The 15,225-nt window shown below is 48.8% G+C and overlaps 1 protein-coding gene across 1 annotated transcript in view; it reads left to right on the top strand.

Moving 5' to 3' along the window:
• The window catches only part of LOC309548626 (kinesin-like protein KIFC3), a 49,386-nt gene that overhangs the window by 23,067 nt on the left and 11,094 nt on the right, over positions 1-15,225 (top strand). Inside the window, exons 5-17 of the mRNA XM_082276546.1 lie at positions 202-386; positions 1,964-2,029; positions 2,160-2,297; positions 2,760-2,957; positions 3,045-3,218; positions 7,241-7,388; positions 7,748-7,878; positions 8,051-8,162; positions 8,489-8,670; positions 8,871-8,975; positions 9,734-9,864; positions 13,195-13,318; positions 13,468-13,597. Of these exons, the coding sequence (XP_082132672.1) occupies positions 202-386; positions 1,964-2,029; positions 2,160-2,297; positions 2,760-2,957; positions 3,045-3,218; positions 7,241-7,388; positions 7,748-7,878; positions 8,051-8,162; positions 8,489-8,670; positions 8,871-8,975; positions 9,734-9,864; positions 13,195-13,318; positions 13,468-13,597 (1,824 nt within the window). The remainder of the gene's footprint in view (positions 1-201; positions 387-1,963; positions 2,030-2,159; positions 2,298-2,759; positions 2,958-3,044; positions 3,219-7,240; positions 7,389-7,747; positions 7,879-8,050; positions 8,163-8,488; positions 8,671-8,870; positions 8,976-9,733; positions 9,865-13,194; positions 13,319-13,467; positions 13,598-15,225) is intronic.

Below are 15,225 nucleotides of genomic sequence, written 5' to 3'. Positions count from 1 at the left end.
CCCCCTAGGTGTGTCCCCCCCTCGTAGTATGCCCCCTAGGTGTGTGCCCCCCTGTAGTATGCCCCCTAGGTGTGTGCCCCCTGTAGTATGCCCCCTAGGTGTGTTGCCCCCTAGGTGTGTGCCCCCTGTAGTATGCCCTCTAGGTTAAGGCCAGTTTCAATCATCACAACACATATGAGTGCATTGTTACTCCACCCACAGGTGTGCTGTACCCGGGGTACCCGCTCTCCGCCCTGCCCCCCGTTGGGGTTCACAAGCTGGTGGAGTCAATCAGCATGTTGCAGGGGGAGCGAGCGCAGTTACAGGTGGAGATTGGAGAGCTGAAGCAGGACATGGAGGAGAAGGACAGGCAACGCCAAAGGCTCTCCGATGATCTGCAGCAGCAGGCGAGTGTCTGGGGGGAGGGGGTGTCCAGGGAGAGGCGGGGGAGGTATCTGGGGTTAAAAGAGGGATTCCCTGGGTGTTGGGGGTATCTGGGGTAAAAAGGGGATATACAGAATGTAGGGGCTATTCAGTGAAAGGAGGGGGGTACCCAGGATGTACAGGGGTATTCAGGGTGAGAAGGGGGTACCCAGGGTGTCCCTGAATAAGAAGGGTGGGGTTTGACATTGAAAAGGCCATGGAGTCTGGAGGTCTGACAACGAGGAGACAGAAGTCTGACTGTGAGGAGGCTGAACAGTGATGAGACCAGGCGCTGACTAGGATGAAATCAAAAAACCAAACATAGGGCGCACCGGCCTAGCGCATTATCCTCAATAATAGGCTTTATTAATTGTAAGTGCATAACCTCATACACAAAGGGACATCAAATCCGAACATCTGGAACAATGTCCTCAATTGATGATGGCTAACGCGTTTTGGGGCTTAGCCCCTTATTCACAGCACTTACAATGAATAAAGCCTATTATTAAGGATGATGCGCTAGGCCGGTGCGCCCCATGTTTGTTTTTAGTGGCCATTTGGGAAGCCAAGTGTGAGTTCCGTGGAACATTACCTTTAAATAGGTTGGATAGGGGGTCCTGTTTCTGAGCACAGGAGAAAGGTGCCTAAGCATCTATTTTTCGTCCTGACTATGATGAGGCAGGGCCTTGAATATTGGGATTCTGACTATGAGGAAGCCAGAGGTTTGACTATGGGGAGGCCACTGCCTTGACTATGGTGAATCCAGGGGTCTGAATATGAGGAGCCCAGAGGTCTGACTATGGGGAGGCCGGAGATCTGACTATGGAGGCCCAGGAGGTCTGAAAATGAGGAGGCCAGGCTTCGACTATGGGGAGTCCGGGGGTCTATGAGGAGGCTAGAGGTCTTTCTATGGGTAGTCCAGGGGTCTGAAAATATGAGGAGGCCAGAGGTCTATTAGGGAGGCCAGGCTTTGATTATGGGGGGTCTATGAGGAGGCCAGAGGTCTGATTTTGAGGAAGCCAGAGGTCTGACTATGAGGAGATCTGACTATAGGGAGTCCGGGGATCTGACTATGAGGAGGCCAGAGGTTTGACTATGGGGAGGCCAAGCCTTGACTATGGTAAATCTGGGGGTCTGAATATGAGGAGCCCAAAGGACTGTCTATGGAGAGTCTGGAGGACTGAATAAAAGGAGACAGAGGTCTGACTGTGAGGAGGCTGAACAGTGAAGAGACCAGGCCTTAGCTAGGATGAGGTAGGGCCTTAAATATGGGAATTCTGACTATGAGGGGGCCATAGGTTTGACTATGGGGAGGCCACTGCCTTGACTATGGTGAATCCAGGGTCTGAATATGAGGAGCCCAGAGGACTGACTATGGGGAGGCCGGAGATCTGACTATGGAGAGTGTGGGGCTCTATGAGGAGGCCAGAGGTCTGACTATGAGGATGCCAGAGGTCTGACTATGAGGAGCCTGGAGATCTGTCTATGGGGAGTCCAGGGGGCCAGGCCCTGGCTATGGTATTGGCCCAGTTTCTATGTTCTCCTCATTTCTCTCCATCAGATCGAAGAGTTGAAGGAGAAGATTCAGCAGCGAGAGGAGGAACTGTCTCAGCTCCGGGCAGAAATGGTGAGCAATGAAGATGTTGGGTATGGGGGTGAAAGGACATTGGGTGTATGATGGAGGTCATTGATGGAAGGGCAGCTAAAAAATGATAAATCCTGATTTAGGGTCCTAAGATTTCATGGTGTCCCCGCAGGGTGTCACCGACTCAGAGAAGCACATCCAGAACCTCAGTGTGGAAAATCAGGGCCTGAAGAGGAGTCTGAGCGTCACTCAGGGCCTGCTGGAGAAACTGGCCACCGTCAACTCCCAGCCCTCCACCCACCTCATGAAGGTACCGCCTGCTCCACCTTTTCATGACAGTCACGTGACTACACAACTCTTCCAAATAATAGAGGATTATGGTAAAGAGGGAACAACAATGATGGTCATGTGACTACACACTGACTCCATCCTCCCTGAAACAGGGGATTATAGGAAAGTCGGGAAGCCATGACACTTCAGTGACACCATCCTGCTATGTTGGTGAATGAGCATAAAGGGGCCCCTTTCCTTCCTCTTAGCCCAGCCATTAATAGCCCCTCCCAACCCTGATCTATCACTCCAATGAGAAATGAGAATTGGCCTGTTAAGGGCCTGTACATATACACTATATACAACCTTCAGAGATGGAAAGTAAGGAGGATCCATTCAGTGGGTCAGTTTCCCCCCCCCCCCCCTCACCCGCTTCTGGTGGGGTCCCTAGGACACATAATGAAGGAAATACTGATGTCAGTACTCATTGTTGCCCTCCCAGGAGAACGAGGATCTACGCACTAAGGTGCTCCACCTGGAGACAACGCTGCAGGAGAAGGTGGAGCAGCTGGTCTACACCAAGGGCCACATGGACACCCTGCAGTGGCGGCGGGAGGAGGAAACGCGTCAGCTGGAGGAGAAGATTCAGGACCTGAAACTGTCACTGGAGAGCGAGAGACACAAAGCGCCAGATGTGCAGGTGAGGGCGGGGGGCCGCAGTGCTGCACTGATGGATTGTGGGTATCAGAGGGCCCCACCCTCATATAACCTTTCCCTGTCTCTGTAGTACGTGACGCAGACGGTGGAGGTGGAATCCCCCACATTGCTGCAAAATTTAGCCCATGCGGAGGAGAGGAACCGAACACTCATGGACCAAGTGTCCAATCACGGGGAGCGATGTCACCAGCTGGAGGAACAGCTCAAGAGATCCGACGACCTCACCAGTGGCTTGCATGCCAAGGTAAGGACCTGGATAAAAGGGAGCTCCACCCATAACTGTAGTACTTACTTTGGCATGAGTGGTGCTCGGTGTGTAATGTGATACTTACCTTTTTACCGTCAATGATTAATACGAGTAACAGTGCTGTAAGCAGGGCTGTCTTTAACACAGGGCAAAAGGGGCAGCTGCCCCGGGTCTTTGTTGTGGTGCCCGAAGCAGCTGCCCCTTGAGCCCCCCAAATAGTTGATAAGTGGATTCAAGAGGGCCCAAGAAAATTTTTGAATAATAAATAATCCCGCGCAGATAGTTGGAAGGAATCTGTAACTTTAGTCCTGAAGTTTGCAGCCTCCCTAGAATACTTCACACTAGAAGTTAGAAATGGATAATAAAATATAAAGGGTTTTGGCGCTACTTCCAGTATGTTAGTATAATGGACGTTATCAAGCGATGGTGTTCTGTAGAATAGGTAAATACCCATTGTACAGAACACCATCGCTTGATAACATCCATTACACTAACTTACTGGAAGTAGCGCCAAAACCCTTTATATTTTATTATCCAAGAAAATTTTTGCCCAGGGTCCAATCAATATTAAAGACGGCCCTGGCTGTAAGCTGGTAGAGAAACATCTTCCTGAGCCCAGGACAACACGTAATTACAAAGGGACGGAGCTTCAAGGGAAGAGGCGGGCTTCCAATAGGGAGGGGACTTCATAGGAAGAGGTGGGGTCAAAAAAAGGGGCAAGGCTTCAAATAAGGGGCAGGTCTTCAATGGAAGGAGCAGGACTTCTAAGGAAGAAGTAGGACTACATATGAGAGGGCATCAACAGAAGGAGCAGAACTTCAAAGGAAGAGGTAGGGCTCAAATAAAAGGAACGGGGCTTGAAATGAAGGGGCAGAGTTTTAAAGGAAGAAGAAGGGGTTTGAAGGAATGAAGTAGGGCTCCAAAAGAAGAGGAAGGATTGTAAAGAAATGACCAGGGGTTCAAAGGAAGAGGTAGGGCTCTAATCGAAGGAGCAGGGCTTCAATGGAAAAAGAGGGGCTTTAAAGGGATAGGTAGGACTCAAACTGAAACAACAGGGCTTCAAAGGATTGGGCACAGGGGAGGACTGGGCCAGGGAGCAGGGAGGCAATTGCCCCCTGGGCCGCTCTGATGTCCTGTAAAAAGGCTGCACAGCTTCTGCCACAGAAATGCCTAAAGGATTCCTGGTGAAGAGAAGTAAAAAGTCCCCGCCACTGACCTACTGAATGCGGGATGAAGACCAAGACAGAGCGCAGGTCTCCCTCCCCAGCATGGATGGTGTAAACTGTGTCTGAGCAGAGGCCGGTTCCATTCCCCACTGGAGACTTTCCTCCCCTGGCCAGCCCCAACTGAGCTCCCCCCAACCACCCCCTGCTGGCCAGGTTGGGAACCCAGATTTAGCCGGTGAATAGAGAGTACATGGAGTAGGGCTTCAGCCTGGAATGGGGGTCAGGAGGAGGATGGGAAGAGGGAGAGTGGGAGGGGGTCCGAGTCGCTGCACCATGGGTCTCTGGTTTGAACCTGCCCCCTGGGCCGAAAGTGGCCAGTCTGCCCCTGATTGGGCATCAAGTCAAAGGAAAGGGTAGTGCTTCAAAGGAAGAAGCAGGGCTTATAAATGAAGTAGGGGTTCAAAAAAGAGGGCAGGGCTTCAACTGAAGAGGAAGGGCTCTAAAGAAAAGAGGAAGGCTTCAAAAGAAGGGCAAGCTTTCAAAAAGAAAAGGTAGAACTTCAATGGAAGGGGTGTGGCTTCAAAAGAAGGGGCAGAGCTTAAGAGGAAGGAGCAAGGCTTAAAAAGGAGAGGGAGGGCTTTAATGGAAGGGGCAGGGCTTCAATGAAAAGGTCAGGGCTTTAAAAGAAAAAGTAAGGCTTTAAATAATAGGGCAGGGCTTCAATGGAAGGGGCAGGACTTCAATAGAATGAACAAGGCTTTAAAGCGGAGTTCCGGCCTATTTTGCAACTTTAGTGATTCCTGGAGCGCTCGCTATGCTGATCAACAATTGGGCATTTTCAAATTTTTTCGGGGGTCCCTTACCTTATTTTCAGGGCATTTTTGATTGTACTTCCTCCTTCTCCCCCCTCTGTGGCTACGGCCACCGACATCACTTCCACCTTTGCATTGCATCCTGGGAGCTGTTTGTCATCACTCCCAGGAGGCTGGAATCAGGAAGAACTCCCAGATCACTCCCTGGAATCAGGAAGAAGGGCACAGCAGATTACACTGCGGCTTCTGATGCCCACGTCTAAGATGGCCACGCCCAGACAGCGTTTTTAAAAGTAAGATTTTGACTAAAATTTAATACTGTACAACTTGTAAGTTTGAGAATAGCGGTTCTGTAAAGGGTGATGGATTAGTATTATAGGGGTATTTTTAGTTAAAAAAGGCATTTGAGACTGGAACTCCGCTTTAAGGAAAGGAAGGAGGGAGTAAGGCTTCAAAAGAATGGAGCGGAAAGAGCATGGCTTCAAATGAAGGGGCACGGCTTCAATGGAAGGGGCAGGGCTTCAATGGAAGGGGCAGGGCTTCATTGGAAGGGGTGGGGCTTCATTGGAAGGGGCGGGGCTTCAATGGAAGGGGCAGGGCTTCATTGGAAGGGGCAGGGCTTCAATGGAAGGGGCAGGGCTTCATTGGAAGGGGCAGGGCTTCATTGGAAGGAGAAGAGCTTCAATGGAAGTGGTAGGGCTTCAAAGGAAAGAGCATGGCTTTAAAGGAAAGGGAAGGGCTTTATAGGAAGGGCAGGAATTCTAAGAAATGGGTGGTGCTTCGAAGGAAGGGCAAGGAGCCCATTTTCCTGGGCACTGGGAACATTCAGTCACTGACTTTCAGGGTGGGGGTGTGTGTCTGTGTGTCGGGGGGGTCTGTGTGTCTGTGTGTCGGGGGGGGGGTCTGTCTAGAATGCAAGTGCAGCACAGGAGAAGTCTTCAGTGTGGAGGAAGCAAAGAAAGAATGATGGGAATGATTGGCAGAGGATATATTCTAGACTACAATCAAGGACCGTTGATGGACAATTACTGCATTTTACATAGTTACATAGTTAGTCAGGTTGAAAAAGACACAAGTTCATCTGGTTCAACCAAAAAAAAACAAAAAACTGTATTGAAAACCCAACCATACAATCCCATATACACAATCCTATACCCGTTGTTGATCCAGAGGAAGGCAAAAATAAACCCCAGCAAAGCATGATCCAATTTACTACAGCAGGGGAAAAAAATTCCTTCCTGATCCCCCGAGAGGCAATCGGATATTCCCTGGATCAACTTTACCTAAAAAATGTTTAATACCCATTTATATTATGTACACCTAGGAAAGAATCCAGGCCTTATTTAAAGCAATCTAGTGAGCTGGTCAGAACCACCTCTGGAGGGAGTCTATTCCACATTTTAGTTGAGGACTGGAATTAGTTGGGACTGACAGAGGGTTGAGACGATGGTGAAAAGGCCACCAAGAAAGAGAAGACCAGCGTCCCATTTGTGATTAGGTAAAATTGTTTAAGGTTTGTTTGTGGAGTTACAGTAGAGCAGATGGGAATGATTCCTGAGTCAGATGTTAGCGGATGACCGGTGTCCGGGGACTTTGGGTTGCAGAGCTGTGTGCTTTTCACATCATTCTGAGAAAATTATGAGATCATTCAATGACAGGAGCATCTGACCTGCCTTAAGCTGCTCACCATAGACTGTATGGGCAGAGTTTGTGAATAAAAGTCCATCAACACTGGCATCTAGTAAGTAAGGGGTTAAAACAAGTACTATGAAAGATTCCAGTATTTGATAGAGCTTTGATAAGAGGACAGAAGCAGATATCCCGAGACATGTGACATAGTGACATCATTTCACCATGTGGTGGCGCAGTGCTGGGACCTGCTGTGAGATGCAGTTCCAGAAGACTTTGTTGATGTCTATGGGTTGATCAGGTGCAGCGAAGACCCAACATGGTAATACATAGTCATCTGACCACATGTAGATACCAAGGCAGAAAAGCAGAAAGGGGGTCTCCTGATGTAACGCTCTTCCTGTGACTCCAGATTTCCAGCTATGAGATGGAGATTGAGAAGCTAAAGGAGCATCTGATGCAGGAGATTCACCAGCTGGAGGCCCAGAAGGAAGAAGCCATCAAAGAGGCTTCAGAATGCTCTGAGCAGCACATGGACACTCTGCGTGATCAGCTGATAGGTTGGTGGAAATAACTCTTCCTTCATCTCTATGGGTGGTGATCACATGAGGACCTGCCATGTCATTTATGAGAATGGGGAACTCCATAAAAATAGAAGAAGCATAGTCAATGTCTCATAGCCACTATGTATGTACCTGACCGGCGGGTCTACATTTTGTATGAGGGAACCTATTGGCAAAGCCTGAATAGAGGAGATGAACTGAGGCCATGTGGATGGTACTTTAGGCAGGACTTGGAGGTTCTGTTGTCACATAATATAAGATGCCAGATTGCAGTAGATGTCACTTTAGATCTTTGCCTAAACCATATTCTAGCCGTTCTTCCCGGAGGACAAACAATTAGTCTGTATGATCTGTAGGTGTGCAGAGCCGCCTGGTGTCGCTGCAGCCTGTCCTGAAGAACATGAAGACCAACTACAACAGTCTGAGGAGCCAAGTGAGGAACTTCTCCCAGTTCTATGAAGCCTCCATCCAGGAGGCCCGGAGACAGGTGAGGAACCCAGACACCGGGCAAGAGTGTGGAGGGGAAATGGGGCTCCAGCCTAGGAGACAGAATAGGGTAGGAGGGAATACAGCGTATGACAGAGTGAAAGGGGAAGGAAGTCATACAGGGGAAGTGGAGCCCAGAATCTGCTGTCGTTGACATGTCTTGTGTTCTATAGATATGTAACGCTGTGACAAACGTGTCAGAAGCCAACAAAGATCTCCTGCAGAAATATCAGCGGGAGGTGCAGTTACGCAAGAGATATCACAACCAGCTGGTGGAGCTAAAGGGTAAGTGTGTGATTAGATCTCCACCATTATATCTAGACCAATAGATTTCCACCAATATATCCCCACAATTGTATGTCCACCAATATATCTCCACCATTATATCTAGACCAATATATGTCCACCAATACATCTCCAACAAGGTCCAACTCTGGCCCTCAGCAATTCATTATCTGGGCTCATATTGTACTAAGGTGTAATAGTAAGATCTTCTGATTTGTTGGGAGGACTGGGGCTGAGGAACATGTTATTGCATTTTGATGGAAATGAAGGTGAACATATAATGTACGAAGGTGAATGAACTCTGACCTTTTTGCTTTATTGGTCAGGAAATATCAGGGTGCTGTGCCGAGTGCGTCCACACAAGGACCTCACTGACCAGACGAGTTCCGGATCCTCCTCCATCATCACTGATGTCAACGATGACACCAGACTGTCCGTCACCTATAAAGGGAAGGAGAAAAGCTTTGAGTTGGATAAAGTCTTCTTACCGGAAGCCACCCAAGAAGAGGTCAGCAGACTCATTACAATTGATAACATCAGAGCATGAAGACAAAGATGAGGATAAAGATATTGTCCTGGAAATGATTGCTCAGTGCATTTTGGGGTTCTTCCTCTCTTCTTGCTCTCCTGTCACTGAATGTTACGCCTACCTTGAGAATTCCCTGGTGAAGGTTTGAATTAATGGCATAACTCTCTATTGGTCTTCAGGTTTTCATGGAGATCGAGCCTGTGGTCACCTCCTGCATCAATGGCTACAATGTCTGCATCTTTGCTTATGGACAGACTGGTTCCGGAAAAACATACACCATGGAGGTAAGTCCATCCATCTCATTCTTAGAAGATAAGTGTCTTCTTCATCCATCACATCTAACATCCCAGGGAGGTAAGTGTCCTCTCTATCCATCTCATCCTAGGAAGGTAAGTGTCAACTTCATCCATCTCATCCCAGGAAGGTAAGTGTCCTCTCCATCCATCTCATTCCAGGGAGGTAAGTGCCCTTTCCAACAATCTCATCCCAAGGAGGTAAGAGTCTTCTCCATTCATCTCATTCCAGGGAGGTAAGTGTCCTCTCCGTTCATCTCATTCCAGGGAGGTAAGAGTCCTCTCCGTTCATCTCATTCCAGGGAGGTAAGTGTCCTCTTTGTTTATCCCATTCCAGGGAGGTAAGTGTCCTCTCCGTTCATCTCATTCCAGGAAGGTAAGTGTCCTCCCCGTTCGTTCATTGCATCCCAGGGTGGGAGATGACCCCTTTATCCATCTCACCATTACAAAGTTAATACTTTCTTGTGGGTTGAAATGTTCTCTTCATAATCACGTTTCCTCAGGTTTTTAGTTCCCCATCCCCCACAGATGGACATCCATGACTCTGCTTGTTTTATAGACATAATGCTGCTCATAGATGGAGTTTGTATCTGAATAGCCAGCCTGCTGTACCCACTTTTACCTGCAGGGGGTTCTTCTGGCAAAGTCTGTTTGTCTGAGCGGTGACTCATTGAGGATATTATAGTATAGATACATAGTGGGGCAGGGGTCCAGATGATGATCACTTTTATATATTTTCTATTCGCTAGGGGACAGCTGACAATCCTGGGATGAACCTTCAGTCCCTGCGGGCCCTTTACCAGGAGATGGAGGCGCGGAAGGGCCTGTGGAGTTATGAAGTCACACTGAGTATGGTGGAGATCTACAATGAGGTCATCAGGTGAGTCACTAAAACAAAGATGGCAGCAAAAGGGCCTGGTGGTTAGCAGTGGGCTCAGTTCTGCAAATTGTCCTAATTGTGGGAGGGTTCAGGAACTGTGTACATTTCCCATTGGCCGTCACCAAGAACAGAAGATAAATTCTTGTTTGTAATTATAGTTGTATTTGAATCATTTAAAAAAAGTTACGGTGATAAAGTGAACTCACATGTGAGCAGGTCATGTGGGATACCCTAAGGCCCAGCTGGTGTTCTGCCTGGGACCCCTTAACGGAAGTTCTGCCTTGGTTGTGTGCTAGTCCCAGGTTGCGAGTGATAGGTTCACCCTGCTCTAATGCATGGAGACTAATAACTCACACTAGCAGGAGCAGATGAATACAAGGGCATTCTCCGGGGAGCAGAGGACACGGGAACCCTGCTGTGGAGAGGGACTGAAGACTATGGAGCAAACCCAAGCAGGCCAGGACCAGAACAGCAGGTCAGACCAGGCAGCTCGATGGCAGACTCCAACGTAGGTCCAGTCTGTTCTTCACTCAGTCTGCTCCTGACACCAGCACTGTGGACCTCAGAGGAGCAGACTGGAACCCAGCTGAGCTGTCAGGAACTCAATACCCTACGCAGGCCCACTGGCGTCGCTAACCGGCGAACGCTTATGCGCATGCGCTGAGGCTATATTGGTAGAGTTCGCGGCTACCTTGGTAGAGTTCGAGGCTAACTTGGTGGAAATTCGAGGCTGCCTTGGTAGAGTTCGAGGCTACCTTGGTGGAAATTCGGGGCTACCTTGGTGGAAGTTCGAGGCTACCTTGGTGGAAGTTCGAGGCTACCTTGGTAGAGTTTGAGGCTACCTCAGTGTAGTTCGAGGCTACCAAATTGGCGCCAAAATGGCCTATTTAAACACAGCTGTCACTCTAGGTGATTGCTGTGTTGTCTTCAGCTCTCCTGTATCCTGTGCCTGTTATATCCGCTGTTCCTGTTTACCTGACCCGGCTTGTCTTTGGATTCTGATTACCTGCTGCCCGCCCTGACCTTGGCTTGTCCTGACTATTCTCCTGTCTCGTCCTGATCTGTTTACCTGCTACCGGCTATTGGTCCTGGACCTGTTCCTGGCTCTCCCAGGGAATCCGGGGGGCCGCGACCAGGTGTTAGCAAGCAGCCAAATCCATCCCCACCATCTGGGGCCCTGGTGAAAACCGGCTAACACTTAGACTCCGCGCCTCTGGTGAACCTGTGCCACGCCAGTTACCCGGTAAGCCACTCCTCTTATGTCAGGCTCTGCCACGTTACCCCGTGACATGAGCTAAAGAAGAACTAGAATACAAGCCAAAGGGTAGTGGCAGATGGCCGACAAGAAAATCTAAGAAAGAGATGAGGTCAGTGCATGGAAGTCAGACCAAAGAAGAAACAGACAGGACACAAAAGCAGAGGGGAGGAGCTTGAAGGCCAGATATGTCCATGCTAATCATTTAAATAGGTGAGGTCTCTTCAAGTGATGCGAAACCAAGACATCATCACAGGAGGCAGAAAGAGGAGCCTGGCAGCAAGGGAACGAGGAAGGTAAGTGACAGAAATGTTTAGATGATGACATCACTTTACTGTTTTAATGGAGTTACAGTATTACTAAATAATACCAATCCAGGGTAGCAATCTCCGGGCTTCACTGATAGGTTGGCGAAGGTCAGTGAACCTCTGTGTCCATTCCGCACCCGGATAATGACCTCCACACTTTATAGATATGTTGGGAAAGGTTGGCGAACTTTTATTCCATTCCACCCCCTGGATAACAACTTCCAGACTCCACAGATATCATTTAACCCCTCATAACTACCTGGATAATGATCTCCAGACTCCATGGATAGGTCGGGGAAGGTTGGGGAACCTTTATTCCATTCCACCTCTGGATAACAATTTCTGGAATCCACAGATATTATTCCACCCCCACAAAACTACTATGGATAATGATCTCCAGACTCCGGAAAAGGTCAGTAAACATCCATGTCCATTCCAGCCTGGAAAATGATCTCTGAACTCCATAGATAGGTTGGTGAACCTTCATGTCCATTCCACCCCCTGGACAATGATCTCCCGACTCCACAGATATCATTCCACCCCCTGGACAATGATCTCCCGACTCCACAGATATCATTCCACCCCCTGGACAATGATCTCCCGACTCCACAGATATCATTCCACCCCCTGGACAATGATCTCCCGACTCCACAGATATCATTCCATCCCCTGGACAATGATCTCCCGACTCCACAGATATCATTCCACCCCCTGGACAATGATCTCCCGACTCCACAGATATCATTCCACCCCCTGGACAATGATCTCCCGACTCCACAGATATCATTCCACCCCCTGGACAATGATCTCCCGACTCCACAGATATCATTCCACCCCCTGGACAATGATCTCCCGACTCCACAGATATCATTCCACCCCCTGGACAATGATCTCCCGACTCCACAGATATCATTCCACCCCCTGGACAATGATCTCCCGACTCCACAGATATCATTCCACCCCCTGGACAATGATCTCCCGACTCCACAGATATCATTCCACCCCCTGGACAATGATCTCCCGACTCCACAGATATCATTCCATCCCCTGGACAATGATCTCCCGACTCCACAGATATCATTCCATCCCCTGGACAATGATCTCCCGACTCCACAGATATCATTCCACCCCCTGGACAATGATCTCCCGACTCCACAGATATCATTCCATCCCCTGGACAATGATCTCCCGACTCCACAGATATCATTCCACCCCCTGGACAATGATCTCCCGACTCCACAGATATCATTCCACCCCCTGGACAATGATCTCCCGACTCCACAGATATCATTCCACCCCCTGGACAATGATCTCCCGACTCCACAGATATCATTCCACCCTCAGCATAATGACCTCCAGACCTTATGGATAGACTTGGCAAGATCCGTGAACCTTCATGTCCATTCCAACCATAATACGATCACTGGACTCTAGGGAAGGTCTATTACCTTCACTTTTATAGCATCCCGATAACGATCTCTGGACTCTAGGGAAGGTTGGAGAACGTTTATATCCATTTCACCCCCAGGTAAAGATCTCTGGACTCTAGGGAAGGTCTATCACCTTCACTTTTATAGCATCCCTGATAACGATCTCTGGACTCTTGGTAAGGTTGGTGAATGTTTATATCCATTTCACCCCCAGGTAAAGATCTCTGGATGTCACATTATGAGTTGAGATACATGATGTATATCTCCTGTTATTGCTCGCACACACGTAATGCAGACATTACTTCTAATACCAATCTGGCAATGTCTTCTTCTACAGAGATCTTCTCTCCAGGGACCCTCAGGACAAGCTGGACATTAAGCTCAACCCAGATGGCAGCGGTCAACTTCACGTGCCAGGCCTAACCAGTATGGAAGTCAAGAGTTTCCGTCACATTAAAAAGGTATAAAAATGTAAAAGACCCCCGTCAGTTTGTTCCATCCTCTGCTTTCTGAGACAATAGTCAGCAATGTCACAGTGTTACTATGACCTCCCAGAGCTCAAACACAAGATGGCAGCTTCCAGGAGCCTAACATGTGACTACTTCCTCAGCTCCTGGCCCTGGGGAGGCGCAACCGAGCCACGTTCTGCACCAACATGAATGAGCGCAGTTCTCGCTCCCACGCCCTACTGACCATCACCATCACTGGTCGAGAATTCAACTCTGGGGCCATTACTACAGGTATGTAAAACCCCTCACTGAGTATGGGGATAGGTAATATACACTATGTTACCAAAAGTATTGGGACGCCTGCCTTTACACACACATGACCTTTAATGGCATCCCAGTCTTAGCCCGTAGGGTTCAATATTGAGTTGGCCCACCCTTTGCAGCTATAACCATGCAGGCCAGTAAAAATCCCCCCACACTTATCTGTGTCTTTATGGACCTTGTTTTGTGCACTGGTCCAGATCATTTGGTGGAGGGGGGATTATGGTGTGGGGGTGTTTTTCAGGGGTTGGGCTTTGGCCCCTTAGTTCCAGTGAAGGGAACTCTTAAGGCATCAGCATACCAAGCATTTTGGGCAATGCCATGCTCCCAACTCTGTGGGAGGAGTTTAGGGATGGCCCCTTTGTGTTCCAACATGACTGCACACCAGTGCACAAAGCAAGGTCTATAAAGACATGGATGAGCGAGTTTGGGGTGGAGGAACTTGACTGGCCTGCACAGAGTCCTGATCTCAACTCAATAGAACACCTTTAGGATGAATTAGAGCGGAGACTGCGAGCCAGGCTTTCTCTCCCAACATCAGTGCCTGACCTCACAAATGCTCTTCTGGAAGAATGGTCAAACATTCCCATAGACACACTCCTAAACCTTGTGGACAGCCTTCCAAGGAGAGTTGAAGCTGTTATAGCTGCAAAGGGTGGGCCAACTCAATATTGAACCCTACGGACTAAGACTGGGATGCCATTAAAGTTCATGTGTGTGTAAAGGCAGCCGTACCAATACTATTGGCAATATAGTGTATGTGTGCTATTTTTCGGGGACAGGTACTACGGGTACATGCTACTTCGCCCCAAGTCCAGGGTCACATATGTAATACTCCTCACTGAGTCTGGGGACAAGTACTACAGGTATTTATTACACCTCCCCGATCTGGGGACAAGTTCTACAGGTATGTTCTACACCTCACCGAGTCTGGGGACAATACTACAGGTATGTATTACACCTCACCGAGTCTGGGGACAAGTACTACAGGTATGTATTACACCTCACCGGGTCTGGGGACAATACTACAGGTATGTACTACACCTCGCTGATGTAACGGATCAACCGGCACCCCGACTGGGTACCTCCGGATGCTCCTAGTGCTTCCCGAGGGCTCCAAGCACTTCTCCAGACACCATAACCACCTTAGACCCCACGAACCGCCGCAGCTTGGTTGGGGTCTCGCCGTCTTCTACCCACCCTGAACCTACGACAAGGCTCCAGGTTCCAGTGGGTGAACCTCTCTTTCTCCAGAGAGTGAAGCAGGAACAAGTTCTTACAAGAGCTTAGTGATTATTCAAGGGAGTATGAAGAACATAGCAATCCCTTGTAGCAGATTCCCCCAATGAGAGACAGAACTCTAGATTGAGGGTGAAGTAGAACTCAAACTGTTTATTCAAACACATGCACAAAGAGATATACACTTTGGGACAACCCCCCTCCCCCTTAGCAGCCAATCCACATACACATATACATCCCATAATAAGTTGATCTTAAGGCAGACAGAAACAATAGAACAATGGAATACAGGCACTTACCAATAACAAACCCCACCCCACCTCACTATCTAGCATGGGTCTATGAGAGACTCCTGCAAT

Source organism: Pelophylax lessonae, assembly GCF_965119305.1.
Source record: "Pelophylax lessonae genome assembly, contig: HAP1_SCAFFOLD_237, whole genome shotgun sequence".
NCBI lineage: Eukaryota > Metazoa > Chordata > Amphibia > Anura > Ranidae > Pelophylax > Pelophylax lessonae.
The sequence above is the reverse complement of the archived record's forward strand: the minus strand, read 5'-3'. Positions and strand labels throughout refer to the sequence as shown.